Raw genomic sequence first — 23,435 nt, forward strand, 5'->3', positions numbered from 1 at the left:
GCCCCGCCCCCGTCTCGACCTTGACTCCGCCTCCGGTTTTGATCCCGCTTTCCGGGTGTTGCTCGGGATCGGGGTGTTTCACAAACACTAGTGTTCAGGAGAAGAAAATAATGTTGTTAAGAAACATTTGGGGGCAAGTTCAGAATTATTGGCACCCCTTAATAAATCCAAATATCCATAAAAATGAGTAAATATTCTGAGCCTAAACTGCATTTTATTTTAAAGGAATATACGTTTTCAGCAAGGTGAAGCCTCTCCCTAAGAGAATAAAAGCACATTCTTAAAACTTGTTTCAGGTACTGAATCTTTACTGTAAAATGCAAAAAAGTTTAAAAAAAAAAAAAAAGAAAGAAAGAAAAATGTAAAACGATTTACCTGCTTAAAATATATATATATTATATTATATTATATATATATATAGTTCTATATTATTACTAAAATGTAAAAAATATAAAATATGTTTTATAAAAAAAAATTTTAATCTTTATTGTAAAAATGATAGAAAAATATAGAAAAATATGTCCTGAATCTTAAACATAAAAAATTGTGCTGAGTGCATGAATACACTCGAGTGTGTGTTTTCTAGAACAGTGACCGAGGTCTGGAGTGTGAGACGTACCTTCAGGAGCGTCCCTCGGCTCCACCGGATCAGACAGAGAGCGCTGGAGTGCTGCAGATGGATCCGGGTGGAGAGCTGAAGGTGGAGCGTGTGTGTGTGGTGCAGTGGGCGTGTGTGTGTGTGATGCAGTGGGAGTGTGTGTCGGTGTGTGTGGTGCAGTGGGAGTGAGTTGTGTAGGTGTGTGTGATCCAGTTTGAGTGTGTATGGGTGTGTGTGATGCAGTGGGAGTGTGTGTGGTTGTGTTTGATGCAGTGGGAGTGTGTTGTGTGGGTGTGTGTGATCCAGTGGGAGTGTGTGTGGTTGTGTTTGATGCAGTGGGAGTGTGTGTGGGTGTGTGTGATGCAGTGGGAGTGTGTTGTGTGGGTGTGTGTGATGCAATGGGTGTGTGTATGGGTGTGTGTGATGCAGTGGGAGTGTGTGTGGGTGTGTGTGATGCAGTGGGTGTGTGTGTGGGTGTGTATGATGCAGTGGGAGTGTGTGTGGTTGAGTGTGTGGGTGTGTGTGATGCAATGGGTGTGTGAGATGCAGTGGGAGTGTGTGTGGGTGTGTGTGATGCAGTGGGTGTGTGAGATGCAGTGGGAGTGTGTGTGGGTGTGTGTGATGCAGTGGGTGTGTGTGTGGGTGTGTGTGATGCAGTGGGTGTGTGAGATGCAGTGGGAGTGTGTGTGGGTGTGTGTGATGCAGTGGGAGTGTGTGTGGGAGTGTGTGTGGGAGTGTGTGTGGGTGTGTGTGTGGGTGTGTGTGTGGTTGGAGAGACAGTCACAGCAGGTGTGTGTGTGAGTATGTTTGAGGAGTGTGTGTGCTGGGATGGAGCTGGTGTAGACGCATGAGCCGAGTGTGTGTGTGTTTTCAGGGTTACCATGGTGACACCACGTGAGGTGCATGCCGCGGCCGGTGAGCACGTGTGTGTTGTTGGAGTGTGTGTTGTTAGTGAACGAGACATCGGCATGGTGTTAGGTGATGTGTGTGTGTGCGTGGTTGGTGTAGTCGCAATGTGTGTCTGTGTATGTGCTTGTGTGTAAGTGATGCTGTTTCTTAGAAAATGTGTAAGAACGTCTGGTCCGCTCTGTGTGCGTATGTGTGTGTGAAGAGGATTCTTTGAACCTTTGGGGGGGTGTGTGTGCATGTCTGTGTGTGTTGTTGTGTATAATTGTGTGGGTGTGGTATTTCCAGGGTCATGTATGCTTGTTTGTTTATCAGAGTGTGAGTGTGTGGTGTGTTTGGGCAGTACAGTGTGTGTGGGGAAGTTACTCGTCAGTGTGCATGTGGTGTTTGAGTATTCTGAGTGTGTGTGTGCAGAAGTGTGTGTTTGTGTGAGTGATGATTTCGTCGGAGATGCTGGAAGGAAAAGACAGACATTTTGATTGAGTGTGTGTGTGTGTGTGTGTGTGTTAAATATTTATGGCTAGATGTCGCAAAACATGACTTGATGCAGTTGCAAAATGACATTAACGAAAGAAAATCTACTACATGCATAATTAACATGCGATCTTCAACACAAGATTTATTTTATAATAAAACTCCAGGACATTTTGGAGGTTCATCAACATGTTCCACTTTGGTTTCCGACGTCACCCACAATTAACAATTAACATGCGATCAACATGCGATCAGAACTATCAGAGTGGCATTGTGGGTAACGTCAGAAACCAAAGTGGAACATGTTGATGAACCTCCAAAATGTCCTGGAGGTGATGCGGCGGCACTTTAGTCATTTAGTCCTTCAGTCTGTCCAGCTCTGTCACTGCCTCGTCTGTACACTCTGCTCAAACAGATCAGCTTCCAAAGCCAAAGCATCATCTCATAGATTACTAACTAGCTAAGACAAGTCACAAATTGTGTCATATAGCTGCATTGCATTCTGGGACTTTGAGTCCAGCATTTGCACCGACATCTCTACTACTTATTTGTTTGCTGGATTTTTCATTAATATGATGCTGGAAAATGAAAGGTGAGTAAGAAAAGAAGTTTTGTTTTAAGTAGCTAATAGCAAAACCTGTCCCATTAAACAATTGTAACTGCTTCAGTAATAGCAAAAACAACATCCTTCTGTGACGTCAGAGCGGGACGCAACGGCTAACTCCTAACAGGAATAGTGAAAATGCAGCACCAGCCACCAGAATCACTAGACATGTCACAAATAAAATGTCTAAACATATTTCAGGGTGGAGTTTAACTTTAACGTTCAATTTACTAAAGCTGTAGCTCATTATGAGCACAGTGTGAGGCACAGATTATGGTTTGGAAAATCTCAGGAGTGTTTCCAGCGTAACATGTTAGTACCTGAGACGATTCTGTTCTGTAGTCCAGCATCATGTCCAGTACGAGTCTTACGGGTCCCATCATGCACCACAGCTGAGTGGATCCGAGTCCAGTAGACGAAATAGGAGTGGACCACTGTGATACTGGAAAGAAAACACAACATTAAATAACATAATAGTGTCTGCTGGGATGGATTATAGTGTGTGTGTGTGTGTGTGTGTGTGTGTCTCACTAGAATCTCAGGTCCCCACTGGGCTGAGCCGGAGCCCTCCAGGTGAACGACAGGTTCCTCTTCAGCAGCTTGTCGGAGTGTGTGACTGTGTCTGCAGTGGACAGGCAGGAGAGTGTGTGTGTTCCCGGAGGGTGGAGTGTGAACTCGCCTCCAACCACGCGGTCCTCCACTACAGAGCGTGCATGCAGCAGAAGACCCATAAACGCTCGAGAGCTGCGCACACTCACTGAAACACACACAAACACACAAACAGATATTCATATAATGGTCATTACATAGCATAGTGTGTCTGTGTGTGTGTGTGTGTGTGTGTGTACATACCCATGAGTGTGTGGTGTGGTAGATAGACTGCGCGGCTGGTGTGTATGGTCACCGCAGACGCTGTGTGTGTGTGTTGTGCTTGAGCGCTGATGTGGCCAGGCTTCATGTCCATGCAGGTAGCTGTTGAAGCTCCACGTGAAAAACATGCACAGTGTGCAGGCAACACACTCAGACACACACACACCAACAATACTGCCTTCATCAGCTTCATCTGCATCCTCTCTCTCTCTCTCTCTCTCTCTCTCTCTCACACACACAAACACACACACATTATAATGTTATTTGTGACAAATGTGCTCTTTATTCCCTATGGTACCTTTTTATGTTGTACTTATTTCAAGAAGAAATTAAAATTAGGATTGCCTGATAAAGAATAAAACACACTGCGTCATGCTGTTAGAGGAAATTAATCAACAGCAGGATGTTGTGATGAAGCAAAGTTGCTCTTACCACCAGGAAGTTGATTATTTTCCTATAACAGCATGTCCAAAGTGTTTTATTCCTCTTATACCACAGCAATTTTTCAATTTTTCAAACATTTTTTATTTATTGAAGAATGACTTTTTATCCATTTATATTTACATGAAACAAGTTAGTTTCTGTTCTCAGTTACGCCATTGCAGCTATAAACAGTTGTTCTCTCACCAGCCTCTCTTTATTTCTCTCTCCATGTTAATAAGGCAAAAAAAATGCAGCTTGTCATGTTACTGAGAAACCACCACTGTGTAAACTCCTCTGTCCTGAAGATGTCAGAAAGCGTAAAGTTCCAGCTATACGTCTGACTGTTACAAAGCACTGACACTGGAGACTCCTTCCATAACTGTTAAATAAACCTCTCCTAACAGAAAACTTCATTATAACCATATCAGTGATTACACATATTTTCAGGTTAAGCTGTTGCTATAGAAACGATAACATATTAGAACGAGTGCATTAATATAAACCTGTGATTTGCAGCTGCACTACTGTCAGAGCTGCTGTTAAAATTAGTTAATTAATCAACATCTTCTGACCAATCAGATTCGCTGTGGTATAAATATTTATAAAATTTTGATTGAACTTACCTCAGAGCGAGTGTCACTGTTTCACAGAATCCCTCTCTCTCTCTCTGATTTTTCTCTTGGTCTCTCTGTTTTTCAGGACCAGGATGTGTAACAGCTGCTGGACAGGAACCACATCCTCATCTATATTCCACTAATCCCTTCTCTGTCTTGCGTTTACACACACACACACACACACACACACAAATAAAGCCAGGCCAGACACTGAGGCAGCTACTGTTAGACTATTTACACTGAATCATCATCAACATATCAATAAACTCCACTTGATTGATGGTTTGATTGAAAACTCTTCTTCTTGAAAACTTCCTCTTCTTCTTCTTCTTCTAATACTTTGATCTGGAAGTCTATTGTTGTGTTAATCTTGTAAAAGTATGTCCATATTTGACCTATTGGTGGTGCTAGAGCACTTGGGTGGCATACACCAAAATTACTGTGTAGGTACCTGAGACTGTTCTCTATCACTGTGCCAAATTTCATAATATGTGTTTAAAGCTTTCTAATGGCTGCCATAGACTACCTTATCAAAGATTATTATTATTAATAATTTTTTTTATATATGGGACATTTCATACATAACTTCCAAGAAAATTTGAAGGCAAAGTCTTCAAACCTGGACATGAAGCCATTTCTCAGCAATGTTTTTACATGATTGACACCAAACTTATCACATATTTTTATCAACATGACATAATGTTAACAAACAAGCTTCGAGTTCATTAGCAACTTGGAAGGGCTTCTGAAAACAGGAAGTGAGGAGATAACTCAGCAACACTGATATTTTGATATCTCCTAAAGGCTTCTGGTCTTACTCCACTGCTAAGGGGTGGGGCCAAAAAGTGCTTGGCCCCCTTAATCACTGCTTGCAGCTATATTTTTGTAGTAATAATTAAACTACAAACACCACCACCACTGCTACTACTATCTGACATCCACCCAAAATTATAATTTTACAAATCAAGCTGTGATTGTATATAGCATAATTCCCAATTTCATCTTTTTAATTTAATATCAGACTACTCCATGAAACGAGCTCCATGAAGACATGGTGTGTTAAGGTTGGAGTGGAAGAACTTGAGTTCTTATTAGCAAGTGCTTTATACCCCTTGAGAAGTCTGAATCATAAAATGACAGTTTAGTGATAGTCATAATGACTCACTTCAGCACCTGTTTGTGTAAATCAAACTTGAGAAGTTGTGATACACACCATATGGCCAAAAGTTTGTGCACCCCTGACCATCACAACCATATGTGCTTGTTGTGCATATGTGTTGAACATCTCACTCCAGATTTATTCCCCTTTGCTGTTATAATAAGCTCCACTCTTCTGGGAAGGCTTTCCACTAGATGTTGGAGCGTGGCTGTGGGGATTTGTGTTCATTCAGCTACAAGAGCATTAGTGAGATCAGACACTGATGTTGGTGAGGAGGTCTGGGGTGCAGTCGGTGTTCCAGTTCATCCCAAAGGTGTTCAGTGGGGTTCAATTCAATTCAATTCAATTCATTTTTATTTGTATAGCGCTTTTTACAAAGGTCATTGTCTCAAAGCAGCTTTACACAAACAAAAGTAAAGTGAAGTGTGTGTGTGTGCCGTCTCTGATGAGCAAGCAGGGCGATGGTGGCAAGGAAAAACTCCCTGAGATGGTGATAGGAAGAAACCTTGAGAGGAACCAGGCTCAACAGAGAACCCATCCTCATATGGGTTTACACTGGGTTGAGGTCAGGGCTCTGTGCAGGACACTCGAGTTCTTCCACTCCAACCTTCACACACCATGTCTTCATGGAGCTCGCTTTGTGCACAGGGGCATTGTCATGCTGGAACAGGTTTGAGCCTCTCAGTTCCAGTGAAAGGAAAGTGTAATGCTACAGCACACAGAGACATTCTATACAAGTGTGTGCTTCCAACTTTGTGGCAACAGTTTGGAGAAGAACCACATATGGGTGTGATGGTCAGGGGTGCACATACTTTTGGCCATATAGTGTATTGCAGTGCATTGTGGGATTTTGTGAGTGCATTGGATGTTATGCTTATTTGGACAAAGACACAGAGTCTGTGGGCGTCTCTCTGAAGAAGAGTCGAATCACTGAAATGAGTCGAATCCCCAAAACGAGTGAATCAAATAGAATTAAAGCAACACTAATAAAGATTTATTGTTTTTAAGGTGACTTATGGTAAATTTAATTCAGTTGTTTCAGTCTGGTTTCCAGCTCAGTAGCTTTCGTTTTCCCCCCTCCATCTGGTGATCCGTGAAACTTTCCTTTTTCCACCAGCAGTTCACAGAAAACGAAAGTGACTCCTAACTCCCTCTCCCTGCGTGGGTGTGTGTGTGTGCCGGCTTTATTTGTGTCACTGTTCAATATGTAGCTCGGAAATATACGAATCTCCAGTGCAAACACCTACTTTACTTTCTTATCTCGTCATGGAGAGTGGTGCAGGAGCAAGCATGCAGCAGAACGATGAGAAAAGTGTGGAGAAACTCATGGACGAGCAGCTGAGAGCGAAAGGACTCTACCGCAAGAAGATAGCCAAGGACGGCTCGTGCTTATTCAGAGCTGTGGCTGAGCAGGTCAGTCCGGTCAGAAACTCCACCAAAAACACAAACACACATCAAAACTGGCGAATAAAACCATCTCTGCTTCTCATACTGTACTCACACAGACTGTAAAACAACATCATCTCTGAGCATGGGTGCAAAATCAAACAATAATAAACAATAATACCTTGCTAGTTGGCTAAAAGGTTCGATTATATAGTGAAGACGCTTAACAGCTAGCTTAATGAGTTAGCAAATGTAGCTAGCAAGCTAGCAAACAGAGGCATTATAATTATAATTCTTATATAGTTTTTTCGTTACTAGTTTTATTCAATTTTTTTTATTAGCTTTCATTTCTACCTGAATGCCTTTTTTGTTTTTTGTTTTTTTGTTTTGTTTTTTATGTCCTCAAACATCACCATGTAACATGACTGGCAAATTAGCTTAGCACTACTAGCAAGTTGCTTATAGCAACCCAGGACAACATGTTGACAGTTAGCCTAGACTAGCCTAGCTTAGCTTAGCTTATAGCTTCGCTATAAAGCCAAATGTTGCGTTATTATATATATATATAATATATATATGAATGATATTGTGGTTCGTAGGGGTTTGTATAGTGTGCTGTTTGTAAAGTTTGAAGTCATTAGCTAACTAGCACTAGCTTAGCTGTTCTATGGTTTCTTGTGAGAACTAAGTTAAGAATAAAGTTAAGGATTAAAAAGGATTAGTTAACTGGTTTCAGTAGGAGGTGTGGGTGGTGTAAGTACATGGAAACATACATTTGGGTTGTTTTTATAGCTAAAGGATGTGCTGTGCATCTGTACTGTACAACAACTTGTTAAAACTAATTTTTACCTCAAGCAGTAAACTTCAGCTAATCATTTTCAACACCATTTTTAAATTAACAAATTAATTCATAAAAAAATAAATAACATCAGGCGTTTGAAATCAGGATGTAGGGCATTTCCAGGAAACAAAGGGTTAACAGAATGGTCAGAGGATGTATTCAGGTTTAACAGGGTTGTCAGAGATACCAAACAAAATAAATAAATAAACACACTGTCATTAACATTGGGCCTAGTTTATCTCAAGCTGGATATGAATGGATTTATTCGTAAATCCTTATTTAAATCCTGTAAATCTTTTGTCTTTAAAGAAATTTGGAATTCATGAAGGTCATTCTGTAAATTCTGGGGGGTGAAAAACACGTTCGTATCCTACTCATGCTCCTGAGTGTGTATAAATTTACACATAAGAAGACTAACTGATGTAAACCTCGATGTAAATGATAAAAGAAATGATAAAAGAAATGATAAATGGAGGGCGGCCGGTTTGTCTGCGCAGAGCCTTAAGCCGTAAACGAACACCTCAGCTGAAGAAAGATTTAGAGCTGGCTTATTATTCTTAATAATATATATTATTAAATATTTTTATTTACATAGAGGTGAGTCAGAATAACTTCCACTTCTGCCTTTCAGCCTTTACCCTGATTGTTCATTTCGCGCACCCAGCTGGCTGTTCACTTGACCTTTTATGGCGTTTTGTGGGCGTCACTACATGCAAATGAGCTGTGTTGGGAACGCACTTTGCACTTTAAGGATGATCAACATATGCATGCGAGTACAAAGCGTTTCTGAAACTTTTGTAAATCAGGCGGAAAATTTTAGTTTGGTTTGGGTTACGCAAACGTTTCCGCACAACTTTACTAAAAAATTAATAAATGAGGCCCATTGTGTTTAGAAACAAACACAAAATAGATTATTTAGTATTTCTGTATTTGTATTCCTTGTTTCCTAAGCCCCTATTTGGATGTGATTGATTTTAACGTGTGGATTACGTGCAGCTGGTTGTCTTTGTTTTTTTTTTCTCGTCTGAATCAGATGTGTATGTGTGTTTTCCTTATACAAATTTTTACCTACATGTTGGCTGTTTGCTTTTTGAAGTTTTCTCTGAAGCTAGTGAGCAATGTAAGTCTATTACAAGGGTTTCTCCAAATTTTTCTCAAAATATATTCCACAGCTCTCCTCAATACGGATTTATTTGTCTATTTATTTGAGCCGTAGAACTTTTTACTCTTGAACTTTCCACTTACAGATCAAATTAAGTTCATATTATTTATAGCTGACTTGTTTTTGAGTTATTAAGGTTTACTGGTCAAACAGACTAATAACTATGTATATGAACTCAATAATAAATAGAATAACTTTTGATAACTTTGAGAAACTCCGTCCTGTTGGAGCTAAATTCCATTTTGTAATTATGTATATAATTATGTAAAATCTTCACATAATTGCTTCAAAATCGTTTCAATAAATCATCCAGCTTTCAAATAAAAATCTGCTTTCAAACATGGGGGAGTGGCCTGTAGTGGGCGGAGCAACATCACATTTTTGCATGATACTATGATTTTTTTTTAAGACACTGAAAATTTTAAAGCTTAATGCAGCTGTACAGGAGTAAATCCTTTCACACAGTACACGTGATGAGGCACGTGACAGAGTCCAAAGTTTAATCACTTTTTTTTTTTTTAAGTTAAGTTGCCGTGTGTGTGTTTGTGCGCATCTCCATCACCTGTGTGTCGTTTCTCAGGTGCTGCACTGTCAGAGTCTGCACACGCGGGTCCGGGCCGAGTGTGTGAAATACCTCAGACAGAAACGGGACCTGTATGAGTCGGTGTGTGAGCCGTAACCGTTCTCATTTATTTTTATACACATTTTATTTGAGATGCACATGTGTATGTTAAAGAGAGTATATGATCTGTTTTATGTGCATTTAGTTCATCGAAGGTGATTTTGAGGAATACCTGCACACGCTTCAGGATCCTCAGGTAACAGAAATTAAAACTCTATACTGTTTATTTTATATTACTGTTTACTTTATATTTACTGTTTATATATATTATATAAAAGACATAAAATGTATTCTTATGACCTATTTAGCTTTCATTTTTGCCATAATCAGCCTGTAGGAGAGGCTTGTAGTCATTTTTACTTTAATTTTTAATGTCAGGCCTCGTTTAGTCATGTACTGCTCAGTGAGTTCAGATCCCAGGACAGCAGAGAGACATTGGGCTTCGTTTATCAAGCTGGTTATGAATGAATTTCTTTGTAAATTCCTCGCAGGAGAAATAAATGGTGGTGTTCACGAGAATCCAGTTAGTTCAAAAAAATGTTCATATCCTGCAAGAGCTCCTGGGTTTAATGTGAACCTTGATTACTCAAGTATAATTTTTATGTAATTTGTAGGTTATAACATATACATATGCTGTAATATATACTAGCATATACTCTATATCTAAGATATAATGTAGGATAGTACCACATTTGAGTTTTCAAAATTAGTGACACAATGTCTGTAAATTTGAAAACAAACTTTAAAAAAAAATGAATGAATTAAATAAAATGAATAATATTGTCTTGTAAATAATAGTGAAAATTTTAGGAATTTTAACAGGACCATAAATACGATGGAGTGGTGATGTTATAAGTGCGTCCTTACTGCTGCTGTATTTTGGATGACTTACTCTTTCTCTTTTTTTGTCTCCTGTCTCTAGAGCTGGGTTGGACAAGTGGAAATAAGCGCTCTGGCTGTTCTTTATAAGTAAGAAGATTTCACCTGTTATTTAACTAGACAACTGGAATTCTTAGAAATTTGTTATTTGATTTTATACTACAGAGCTGTTGAATGTTTCATTCTGATTGATCAGATGGCTGATTAACAGCACAGCTCTGATAGTAGTCCAGGCTACGAGGCAAATCACATGTTTATATTAATGCGCTCGTTCTAATACGTCATCGTTTCTATAGTAACAACTCATTCCCAGGGACTTGTACGGCGGATACATAAACATTATTTTTAAAAATTGCTGATATGGGGAAGTTTTCTGTAAGTTAATGTAACGTGTAAGGAAGGAGTCTCCAGTGTCAGTGCTTTGTAACTGTCAGAGGTAAAGCTGTAACTTCACATGTTCAGACATCTTCAGGTCAGAGGAGTTTACGCTTTTTAATTTCTCGGTAACATGACAAGCTGCGTCTTTTGTTTTAACAACTTCAAGAGAGAGAAAAAAGAGGCTGGTGAGGGAACGACTGTTTATAGCTGCTATAATGCAAGCGTGAACAGGAACTAACTTGTTTTGTGTTAATTAAGTGTAATTGTAAATGGATAAAAAGTATGATATGTTGTTCTTTAATTAATAATTTAAAAAAAAATCCTATATTATTAAAAAAATAAAACACTTCAGGACATGCTGTTGTAGGAAAATAATCAACTTCATGGTGGTAACAGTAACTGTGCTTCATCATACCAGCTCACTGTTGATTATTTTCCCATAACAGCATGACACGGAGTGTTTTATTCCTTATTTATGTTCTTGTATGCTCATGTGATGTCTTCTTCCAATGCTCAAGTTCCCCATCTTAATGGTTCCTCCTTCCAGGCATGATTTTATCATCTATCAGCAGCCTGGAGAGCCTCCAGTGAACATCACGGAGAACGGCTACCCTAATAAGGTTTCATTCAGAAAATCTACTCAGGAGAATCTTAGTCACCATAAACATATATTTTTATGATTAAATTAATGTTAGTTGTGTGCACAGAGTGGTGAAAGTGTCAAAGCTGAACATCTCACTGGATAATTTGAGTCAGTGTTGAATATGCGACATTGCATGTGTTAGTGTTATTGCATCATAAAATATAAGAGCCAATCAGGTTCCAGTATGCAAATGCAGGCTGTGCAGGGAAAAGAGGCATTCCCAATTTTTATTATTCATAGAATCATTTATTTATTGATTGAATGATTTATTTCATTAGTTATTTAAGGTAACCTTCAGCTAATTAGTTAGTTAGTTTTATGGTCCTTTAAGCAGGTTTGGGTGTTGTACTGTAGTTAATTAATTGTTCATTAATTCCAGGTATTGCTCTGCTTCCTCAATGGGAACCATTACGACTGTGTTTACCCGATATCTTCTGTCAGAAACGCTGCTCTGTGCCAGTGTGAGTGACGTATCCAGTTCATCTGTTACTTCACAAATGAAATGTCTGTTGATAAAATCCGCTAAAATCAGTGTGTGTGTGTGTGTGTGTGTGTGTGTGTGTGTGTGTGTGTGTTTCAGCGATCCTGTACGAGCTGCTGTATGAGCGTGTGTACGGCGTGGACCGAAGCGTGTTGACGCCAAGCCTGAGGGTGTCCAAAGCAAACAATGAGGCCATTGAGACGGAGGAGCGTGAGAGCAGCGGGGACTCCGACCTGGACGAGGGAGAGGATTTCTGGTGAGTGTGTACTGCTGCTGTAATCATACACCAGTCCAGACGAGTCCGGTTGCTCTCAAGGGTTCTTCCTCATGTCATCTCGGGGAGTTTTTCCTTGTCGCTGTCGCTGTCCTGTTCAGTAGGGATTTAATCTACACTGTAAAAATCTCGGCACTGATTACAAATCATGATCATACCACTAACATTTCTTATTATTTTTTTCAGCTCAGTGTAGTGCTTAGAATAAAGTACTGCTTTTAATTACACAATATAATAATTTAGCAGTATGAACCACACTAGCCAGCTACCTAAACACTGCAACAGTTATAGTGTAAGGGCTCTTGCTTAAAAAAAAATCTCTCTCGCTCTAAACCATTCAAATAAAATGTCATTGTTGTTTGTTGATTTTTTATGAACACCAAAAAAGCTAAAGCTAAAACTTGTGTATAAATAGATAACAGATAATCAGTTTCATTGTAATTTCTCAAAATAAATAAAATCTCAAAATAGCCACCATGACCTTTTATTTAAATATTTATTGAAAAAAAATGATTTGAATGTCTTCATCAGGTCCAGTGAAGCTACAGGCAAGACAGCTGGTGTGAACAACAGGACAGCTTATAAGGTATACACACACACACACACACACACACACACAAGCGCTCCCTCTGCGTGCTTATATCCTCTCTTAATTTTGATCTTTTCTGAAACTTTTACTGTTCTGCCATTTGCACATCAGGGTCGTGGGCGGGGCCAAGCCAGAGGACTAGGGCGAGGCTGCCTGCTTCGTAAGGTGCAGGAGTCCCTGAGCCCCACCCTCTTCAGGAATGTAGAGTATGAAGTGTGGCTGCGCTCAAAACGAGGTAACACGGGTGTGTGTGTGTGTGTCAAGTCAATAAAATATTTCCTGTCTTTAATTATTTGATAATGTTGTAATTGTACTGTGAATGTAATTTGTGCAGAATAAAATTGCTTATAAGACTACAGTGCGTGGAAGTAACCATAGCAACTTTATAAAAAGCTACTTTAAAAAAAAAAAAAAAAAAGTTTTCCATTTACACATCATTGTTCTATCCGAGATCTCTGATGAAAATGATATGCGTGAAATAACGCCCGAAAAGTGTTATTAGAAAATAACAAACGCAGAGGTAGATATGTGAAATTCTATGGATGGTATTGTCTCCTATCAGGACACATCATTGGGCATCAACTCTTACATGTACAACCACATGCTTAACTCACAGTGTAATAATAATATTAATAATAATAATAATAGTAATAATAATAATAATAATAATAATAATACTTCAACCTGTGATTTAATCTGGAAGTTTAGATCCAGTTTTACGAGCTAAACTCATCCACAAGATGCAGATGAGGGGTGTGTGTGGGTGTGTTTTTGTTGGTGTGTGTGTTTGTGTGTGGGTGTGGGTGTGTGTGTATAATTCACAGTGTTAGCAGACACGGATGCAGTGTGTTTTGTTCTGACAGAATGAGTTGTGTTATGTTTGTGTCACAGTTCAGCAGAGGAGGGATTTCTGCATGGCAGCCGGGATGCATTACAAGGCTGGAGACAAGTGCCAGGTGTGTATTAGAGCGATATCTAACGAAAAATTTCAACCATAGCAATATTTCTCTCTCTGTCCTCTCTGTCTCTCTCTGTCCTCTCTCTCTCTGTCCTCTCTCTCTCTGTCTCTTTTCATCTCTCTATTTCACTTCTCTCTGTCTATCTCTGTATCTCCACCAATGAAAATAGAGAGGAGGTGGAGCTTGCCATGACAGTTGTTTAAAAATGCAGTGAGTCTGGTCTAGCTCTGTTCTTAACTGTGGATGGATTTTAGCTTCTGCTGCTAATTAGTTCGTCTCCACACCGTTTTATTTAGTATTTTATTTGAATGATAAACACTTGCCAGGGCCAACTCCTCACACATGAACACCTAACATGGATAGCAAAAGAACATCTGGCTCTGAAACACAAACAAATTTACTAAAAGAATCTTTCTCTCTATCTCAGGTGCGGTTGAATAATACCGATCGCTTCTACAGTGCCTACATTCAGGACGTCAGCCCTGATGATGGACCTGTCACTGTCTTCATCGAGGAGCTTGGAGAGAAGTATGTCTGTGTGTTTGTGTGTGTGTGTGTGTGTGAGGGAATCTCTCTACAGGCTTAGACTTGCACTCAGTAGGAACCTGAAGAATTTCACCTGATTTTGTTCAGCATCAAAATTCCAATTATTCAGCACAAAATATTGTTAAAACTTGTACATTATAAGAATATAAACCAAAAAAATAAGTAAGAATTGAATTGAAAGAAAGAAAGTAACTGTAAATGGGTTTAAAACAAAAGTACAATGTGTGTGTGTGTGTGTGTGTGTGTGTGTGTGTGTGTGTGTGTGTGTGTGTGTAGGTACAGTGTTTCACTGTGGAACCTGCGCACTCCTTCAGAAGACTCCTGGTCTACAGTGCCGGAAAAAAGCAAAAGACAAACTGCATCCAGCAGCAACGGGCCCACAGGTGGTATTAATTAGCTTTCAGACGTTTGTATATTTCTCTCTCTAGCTATGTTTCCAAACATTTGTTGGTACAAAATGTCACAGAATGGTCCATCTTTAACTGTCCCTACATACAGTGGGTCTACATGCTGTCTGTTTGCACAAGGAATCACTGTAATTTTACAAGTTACAATCAAAATAGTAGAAAAGTTTACTGAATCAGCTGCTTCCAGCGTTTGTACTTGTTTAGAAAATATAAAAATAAATCTTAAAAAGGTACCTCGATATCTCAGAAAAGTGTATTGTGACATAAGTTTTCATGATATTGATATAATTGTATCATTGTGCCAGATTATGAAAGCTTTCAGTGTTTTAGAAATACAGATGACGCCAGCATTTTTGTTATTTATCGTAATACCAATAACACGTCCTTATTCCGGCCTTGTGTATTTTATTTTTTGGCAATATTTACATCCTGTTATAACTTCTTCTGTTTCCATTCAGGCCAGTATTTAAACGTTCATGTAATCAGATGGATGGGAACTGAAACCATTTTGTCATCTTTCTGATTTCAGAGCGGGACACCAGACCTGGGAGGAAGCCCATGAGGTCAGTGTCACATGGTCCTACAGCATCCTCAGGCTCCACCCCTGGCAACCGCATACAACAGCAGCATTCTTGGCCCCCGCAGGCCATCGTAGAGCCTCAATCAGTAGGAAAGAATGGTAGCAGCAGGTGCGTTACAAACTTAATGTATACACACACACACGTGACCTCATATACAAGCATATATTACAGGAACTTTGTGTGTGTAGGAGGAGTGATCAGGGCGCAGGGGGGTTGTCTGTGTTGCCTGTAGAGGAAGACGAACATGCGCTGCTGGAGCTCCTGAACAAAGATGAGGAGAATTTCCCGACACTTGAAGCCAGTGCACAGGTAGAACGTACACATTCACTGTGTTTTACACACAGTCAGTTCTGCGGATGAAAGTTTAACATAACACATCATTGTTCTGCTGAATATCCTTTATGAGTCACTCAGGGTGAACTGAGACATTGTATTGAAACAGACATTATTGAGTCTATTTGTGTATTCTGAGGTGTCCTGAAACCTTTCGGTAGTGTTATTGCATTATATGATGTACTAATGTAAGTGTGTTTTTAGGCTGCTAGTGTTGAAGGGAGTAGAAGAGCTGAGAAGAAAGGCTCCCGAAAGAAAGCTGGCTCAGGTGAGTTAAGGGAATTGATTGACTTGCTGTTTTTTTCTTTCCATCTAGGCTTACAAGCGATTTATCTCCAAGCATATGGTTTGATAATTGTTGCGATACTTTGCTCTCATATTTGCTGTCTCATGTTTGCTGTTTTTAACAGATTTCCTTTGCTACAATTACTATGTAGAAACCAATATTTTATTTGATAGAAACTGTTTTTTTAACCTAAGAGCACTTTCTGACTTGCTTAACTGTGCTTAAAAAATGAAGGAAAAAAATTGCTGAGGGACAGGACTACAAATGTAAAAACAAGTTGGAGAAGCATTTCTGCAAGTCACTCTGCATAAGGGGGTCTGATAAATGCTGTAATTATAGATACCTAGTACCTAAAGAGCAAATGGATTAATTTGCCTTCAAGCAGACAAAAGAAGTGTCCTGGATGTTTTGGATCATTATGCAGTGATTCGAGGGCCTGGAAAGATTGGAAAGATAATTTGTACTACTGCTGTGTTCAGACCTGCCTAACCTACCCAGGGGTTTGAAATTCAAACAGACATGATACTGCCTATGCAAAAGTGCGCTAAGACCAGTTTTACTGCTGTTCTTGCAGTATTTCAGGATGTCTTTAGTTTCTTTCTGTTTGATATGAATTGAATGTTTGGTTTACCAGAAGGTTTTGACTGTTTTAATTATTTGTTTCAGATACCAAAGAGCAATCTCTGAACCCTATTCACAAAGCAGAAAGAGGAAAACAGGCAGTGAGTTATCTGAAATATTTGGGTTTACATGTGTAGTGCAGGTGTTTTCTGTGTACTGTAATGTAGTTTAATACTATGTTTTATGCTCTATAATGTCCTCCAGAAGAAAGGTTCGGTGGATCAAGACCAAAGAATATCTCCTCCCCCCAAAGAGGAACCGAACCCTACACTTTCCACTACCTTACCTGCCCCCACAGCTCCAAAGTCCACAAAAGCTGCCCCTGCATCCACAGCAGCACCTGCCCGAGTTCCCTACAAAGCATCATCATCTTTGTCTGCTCGCATTCCCCCCATCCAGTCTCAAACTACCCCTGCTCTGTCTACGAGACCCCCGGTTTCTTTCCACACTACCCCCATCCAGTCTTCAACTGCCCCTGCTCCATCTACAAGACCCCCAGATTCTTTGCACACTACCCCCATCCAGTCTCAAATTGCCCCTGCTGCATCTACAAGACCCCCGGATTCTTGCCAGACTACCCCCATGCAGTCTTCAACTGCCCCTGCTCCATCTACAAGTGTGGATTCTTTCCACACTACCCCCATAAAGTCTCCAACTGCCCCTGCTCCATCTACAAGACCCATAGTTTTGTTTGAGGATACCTCCATTGAGTCTCAAGCTGCCCTTGAGCCATCTGAAGTGATCCCAGTATCTTCTCGGTCTACCCTTATCCAACCTCAAACTCTCCCTATGCTTGCCACATCTGTACCTACCCCAGTATCCTCTCATTGTACCCCCACCCCTTGTCTTGCTTTGCCCAAGCCCATCCCTTTGACACCACCCTCATTACCCCAGAACTCCTCTCAAACAATTCAGTCCCAAGTCTCAGATCCAACTACCGCAGTAACTACCCCTGTGCCCTTGAACCCTGTTCCAGAAGCTACTACCACCCCTATTCCTTCTCAATCAACCACAGTACCTTTATCTCCAGCCACACCTGCCCCTAACCCTGTATCTACCCCATTATCTTCCCCTTCCTCTGCTCAGACTGCTCCTGCATCCACTCATGCCCTTTCCCAAACTACTTCAGTAACCGCCCAGGGACCTGTCCCTGCACCATCTCAAATTACTTCTGCCGCTGAGGTGTCTGGTTCAGCAGATCTTTCTGCTGCCTCAAAATCTCCTCCTGCTCCGACGGCATCTGAGCAGTCTGATGCAGCTGGTGTACACACTCCTGTCCATGTCCCCCACTCCATTACTCCTCCAGCTCAACCTTCTCTTGCCCCCTCTTACCCTGTTGGGTTTGGTATTCATCTGCCTTATCCACCCTACCCCCCATATCCAGCCCCTGTGCCATCTTTATCTCCAAATATATCTGCCTCCATGCCAGATCCATGTCTTCCTCCTGCTGTCCCAACTCCATCTTTCTCTCATGCTGCCGAGTCCTACCTGTATGAACCTGCAGTCTCCCCTGTTACAGGTAAGGTTGCACATATTTTTTTTTGTATTGCATTATGGTATTAGATATTCATCACACCTGAGTATTGAGGTTTTGACTGTTTCCTGTTTTACTTTAGCAGGTTCTGGAGGTGCCATAGTGCCCGATCTCACACTCGCACAGCTTTGCCAAGACATGCTTTACCCCGGTTTTCCCCAGAATGAAAAGGATGAACCTGTCCAGCCTCCACCATTCTCCCGCCACAATACTGGAAAAGACCTGCCAAGTGGTACCATCTTCCTAATCTGCTTTACTGACAACCCTTTTCCACAGACACGGTGGTAATGCTGGAGTTGGTGATTTAGGGAATCGGCCAACTTCTATAGGAACCAGCCTGCATTTGCACTTGTTTAAGAGCCAAACCATTACATAATCATGTGGAAGTTTAACAACAGTGGCATAAAAGTAAAAACTACCATCTTTTAGCCATTTAACATTATGAGTATGGATCTTCTCCAGAGAAGTTTGGTTTACATCATATTACAAAGGGACTCTGACCAAAATCAGGAATTTAACTGCTGATGTTGTAAACGAGTTATCATGGCAATGAAATGAGGCCAACTCTAAGCCTGGTTTCTATGTTCTGCAAATTTAGCAGTTCCACTTACTTGAGATAGTCCTTGCTGCAGGACCAGAAGTCCTGGGAGGGGGGAGCTGGACCTGATCTAACTCTTCCTATAACCCTAACCCACGAGACATTGAACAACACAGAACAAACACACTTATGAAGCCTGAAACTCAAGCACACTGAGTGTTGTCCACACCCTGGACCTTTGGTTCAAGTCTGCCTAGGTTGGAGGAGCTGGATCAGGTCTGACTCCACCCCCTGGGCTGTTGCTTCTGCAGCGAGGGCTACGTGACTTACTTTTACTAGACAAGCAGCATTTTGGAGCTGAAAGAAAAAAATTTTTACTTTTCCCTTAGGGGGAAGAGCACAGATTAGGCTCAAGATTAGGCACCTACTTTAGAACGAGCATCTGCACCTTGTCAATGAAAAAGGGCTCATTTACAATCAGCTCATGTACAATTATTTTACATTTTACTCCCATTTGACTCTAACACTTTTCTGTTGCTTACAGATACAAGTGTCCTTAGATTCTTCTTTAACCTTGGGCTTAAGGTAAGGATGTCTGATTCTAATATTATAAAAGTTATCATACTTGTTCACTAGTTCTCAGTAAAAAGAGTTGCCTAGATATAGGAATAATAGTTTAGAAATGTGCCAGTTTGTGACATATAACAGTTTGAATCGACACTTTCTTGGTTATTACAGTACCTTTTAAATAATAATAATTTTATTTATGTGATCAGAACTTCGATCAACAGCTGGAATCTGAGTGTTTTCATGCTGTACAACGAGCATGACCCTAAGACACCATCCCAAGCTTACCTTGAAACAAGCATGTGGCCGCCAATTTCCGAATTTATAACTTCATCATAGATATAGATATGTTTATATTCATCTGAAATATTACATGAAAAGGTGATCAAAATTTTCTATCCTTGATACGTAGTCTGTAGGTTAAAAATAAAGGTGTAATCTTCGTTGGACAGGTGATATCTGCAGGGTCGCTTTTACTATGTGTACCGCACGAGAGACACAAGCTATTTTTAACCTGCCGTATTAACATCTGTGCTATGCGGGAATTCCATGAAGTGGAGGGAAAAGGATGGAGCGGAGAGAGATTTGTCGATTGCCTGCTAAAATGGAATCTATTTGTGATTCCCAATCCAGTCAGCAATTGGCTGAAGCCTGTACTTGTTTTATTTTGCCCACAGGCATACATGTATCAGATGTTGCCTCCAGTTACCTACCTGGCACCACTGTTTCAGGCCTACCACCACATGCAGCTCAAAGTCTCTCCTTCTCCTGTATCTTGGCAACCAGACAACAACTCTAGACCAATTTTTCCTTCCCCCAATCCTTCCCCTGCTGGGAGCACTCCTGTTAGTCATTTCGAGGTAAGGGGCATGGTCCGCACCCCTTCTCCGATGGAAGTCGGGGTGTTCGGCCATCATTCAGTGCCTATGCAGATGCCATTGCCCATTGCCTCCCATCCCCCTGTATATGCAGGTATGCATTCAGTGCCCCCTGCTGGTCCATCACTACAGTATTCTGCCCCTCCCCCCTCTGTAGGGCCTCAGCATCTCTCTGTCCCCCCTCCCCGACATTATGGGATGGAGATCCCCTTGCCGACAGTGCCACCAATAATGGAAGGAGGTCAGGGGGAACAAAGGTCTTTGACTCCACAGGTAGAAAAACCATTTTGGGCAGGTCAAGGTCAACAACATTCAGAGGGTGGAGACATCAAGCCAGGGGCTGTCCCTGTTACCATGGAGAGACAGTACAGTAGTGGAGCTCAAGCAGCTCTTAGTGGTGGTGTGCCGAGTAAAGGGGCGGAGACGACAATGTTGGCCAATGGAAACAGACGAGAGAAGGGTGGTGGTTTTGTAGGATCCTCATTGGAAGACTGGGAGACAGACAAGGTGGAGTTTGGTGATGCAGATCTTAAAACTGGGAGGAGCTACCACAGTCAGTTGTACAAATCTGGAGGTAGGCACAGCCAGGATGACCGAGGAGGATTCAGGGGGCGTGGTTCACGTGGACGGAGAGATTATACAGTATGGGGAAGACAAGACCACAGAGGGTCTGGTGGGAGGAACAGGGTGCGTGGCTACAATAACACCAGACAGACAGGATACCCAAGCGGGCAGTTCACACCTGCATCCCAAAGCTGACAATCACTCGTTTCTTTTGCTATAAATTCACTTGGAATTGGGTGAGGTGTTGTTTTTTAAAACTTTCTTTTTTTAATTTAAAACTGTTTCTTTTTTGCTGCTGTGTGTTCCCAGAAAGGCGTATCCACTCTGTATTTATATGTTTTCGTGTGTATATTAAAGGTAATAAAAGCTTGAAGCTGTGGTGATTTTTCTCCACGCAGTGAAATATGGAGACGAACACCTTTTGGACGGCGCTAAACATGCACCGTATCTCTCACATGAAAAGCAATGACTGCACACACTTCACATTCATCTCACTGAGGACGTGAATGTGACGATCAGGACTTCACCCGAATCTCGCTTATGAGCTTTTGTTTACTGGTGGTTTGAACTTTAGACGTACATTCATGGCCTGTTCGAATCAAGTCAGTCATGTAACAGGAAAATGGCATAACTCCAAGACCCTGTTTTTTTTTTTGTTGCAACAGATATATACTGTAGATTTTGTTGTTTTTTTTAAATGTATTGTTCTCTACTTGTGAAGGAGTGATTCAGCAAAAAATTCAAAATTACCCAATTTGCCACCTCCAAATGTAGTCCATCAGCTAGGACAATATCCCCTGTTTGCTTCTTGAATTCTGCTTTCATACTTGGCAGTTTTTCTCAGAAAAGGTCCTAGCTGGAGCATTTTTCTGTTTATATGAAGAAAAGAAAAGCGTTTTATGCAAAATGCCCACTGTAACCATAACAACGCTGTTACCAGTCCTAGCTAGTATAAGCTAACTAACTAGTATAGCTTGTTCTTTAGGTTAGATTTATTATTATCAGTGATGCAGATGAAATAGTTTGGTGTAACTGGTGATGAGGAGGTTGTTTGTTTTCGCTGTAGCTTTGGAGGTAGGAAATTAGGAGAATTTGAGCGGCTTGCGTTAAGCCACAGTTCAAGTCGGACGTCTCATCACGTACCAGTGAATGTCCTGAACATACACGTTATTTTTAGTTGGAATATTGGCAGTGAAATATTTTCATTTCGTTATAAATCTCATATTCGCTTAGATTAATTTTTACCTGCACTTTTACTTTTTTATGTTCTCGCTTGCAACCTGATTGGTCAAGAGGTTAAAAAAATTAAATCACTGAGCACTTTTTTTCAACTTTTGGAAGGAGGTTGAGGAAGGAAAACATCAATAATAGTAATAGCAGCCTAGGTTATATACCAGGTACACTATATAGGCAAATGTTTGTGGCCACCTGATCATCATGCCCGTATGTGGGGTGTCCACTAGAGGTAACTAATGGGCCCAAAACCTGTTCCAGCATGACAGTGCCCCTGTGCACAAAGCGAGCTCCATGAAGACATGGTGTGTTAAGGTTGGAGTGGAAGAACTCGAGTGTCCTGCACAGAGCCCTGACCTCAACCCCACTGAACACCTTTGGGATGAACTGGAACACCGACTGAACCCCAGACCTCCTCACCAACATCAGTGCCTGATCTCACTAATGCTCTTGTAGCTGAATGAACACAAATCCCCACAGCCACGCTCCAACATCTAGTGGAAAGCCTTCCCAGAAGAGTGGAGCTTATTATAACAGCAAAGGGGAAATAAATCTGGAATGGGATGTTCAACAAGCACATGGGTGTGATGGTCAGGGGTGCACAAACCTTTGACCATATAGGGTATATATGCAAGGTTAACATAGCTAACCAGTAAAAATCTCACCAAAAATCTTTTCTGCCTCAAATCACATTCAGCAGAACTTCCTGTATCTATAAACATGAACTAAACCTAACTGTGTAGCTGAACACTGGAATGTAATGAGGGCTGCACTTTTAAGTTTAAAAGTAGATGTTGTTTAAATCACATATATGTGTATTTATATTCACCGATTTTTTGGCGTAGGGGTTCCATTACTCGTTAGCTTCAGCACAAATCCAAAAAAGCAAACATCTCTCAGCTAATCGGCTACGTTCAGGGTAAGTGGCAACATGGTGTGAATTCGTTCTTTTGGCTGAATTACTCTTTTAAGCACATATGAATCAAGTTTACGATTTACTTTTTTTTGCGTGAGAATTTTAATGCTACTGTCTGTACATTATCTTCATCTGCCACCTTATGATGCACATTAAGAATTAGAGCTTCATGCACTTTTATTTCTGAACCTGACAGAGGACTTGTTCAGATCAGGAAACACGGATCTGTGGGATGCGCCGAAAGCCTAACGACTGCAACTCACTCTCTCTTATCTGCTGAAAGGTTGACGTTATGTCAGTTCTCGTGTAGTGCCTTAGACTTTATTTGGTGAGTTTCTCAGTTCTGATTTGTTTATGCACTTGTGATGAAAGTTGATGAGTGTGCCTTCTAAAGAATGTGTTTGATCAGTTGTTAAATCGAGTGCCTACATTTATCACGCAACCAAAGATGCAACTGGATGCAATTTTGATACAAAACATTAATAAAGAGATGTCGGCTTTTCTCAGAAGAGTTACGTGATTTATTTTTTCATTTTCTTACAATAGAGATTTTGGTTATCTGGTTATTT

General features: G+C 40.8%; 2 protein-coding genes across 5 annotated transcripts in view; one reads left to right on the plus strand and one right to left on the minus strand.

The window, feature by feature from the left end:
• The window catches only part of LOC113530552 (mucin-2), a 4,978-nt gene extending 767 nt beyond the window's left edge, over positions 1-4,211 (minus strand). The window contains exons 1-4 of the mRNA XM_053240929.1: positions 3,114-4,211; positions 2,903-3,024; positions 620-1,957; positions 1-87 (exon numbers count right to left, since the gene is read on the minus strand). The exon at positions 1-87 is cut by the window's left edge and continues 767 nt beyond it. Coding sequence (XP_053096904.1) covers positions 1-87; positions 620-1,957; positions 2,903-3,024; positions 3,114-3,313 — 1,747 coding nt within the window. The 5' untranslated portion in view covers positions 3,314-4,211. The remainder of the gene's footprint in view (positions 88-619; positions 1,958-2,902; positions 3,025-3,113) is intronic.
• A 2,541-nt stretch (positions 4,212-6,752) lies between these two features.
• On the plus strand, positions 6,753-23,375 carry otud4 (OTU deubiquitinase 4). 4 transcript variants are annotated; one of them, XM_026920292.3, is made up of 21 exons: positions 6,754-7,061; positions 9,618-9,701; positions 9,805-9,855; positions 10,582-10,628; positions 11,464-11,536; positions 11,939-12,020; positions 12,140-12,296; positions 12,846-12,900; positions 13,015-13,138; positions 13,795-13,859; positions 14,290-14,390; positions 14,685-14,791; positions 15,345-15,504; positions 15,585-15,705; positions 15,934-15,997; positions 16,682-16,737; positions 16,841-18,155; positions 18,253-18,402; positions 19,253-19,293; positions 19,953-20,953; positions 21,075-23,375. In XM_026920292.3, the coding sequence occupies exons 1-20, from the start codon at positions 6,915-6,917 to the stop codon at positions 20,910-20,912; spliced, it is 3,960 nt and encodes a 1,319-aa protein (XP_026776093.3). In that variant the 5' UTR covers positions 6,754-6,914; the 3' UTR covers positions 20,913-20,953; positions 21,075-23,375. The 4 variants fall into 4 exon arrangements, with proteins under 4 accessions (XP_026776094.3, XP_053096903.1, XP_026776093.3 ...); XM_026920293.3 differs by having other exon boundaries at positions 6,753-7,061; positions 18,256-18,402; positions 19,953-23,375; XM_053240928.1 differs by having other exon boundaries at positions 6,753-7,061; positions 16,844-18,155; positions 19,953-23,375.
• Positions 23,376-23,435: the final 60 nt, after the last annotated feature.

The sequence above is a fragment of the Pangasianodon hypophthalmus genome, chromosome 16, assembly GCF_027358585.1.
Source record: "Pangasianodon hypophthalmus isolate fPanHyp1 chromosome 16, fPanHyp1.pri, whole genome shotgun sequence".
NCBI classification, from domain to species: Eukaryota; Metazoa; Chordata; class Actinopteri; order Siluriformes; family Pangasiidae; genus Pangasianodon; species Pangasianodon hypophthalmus.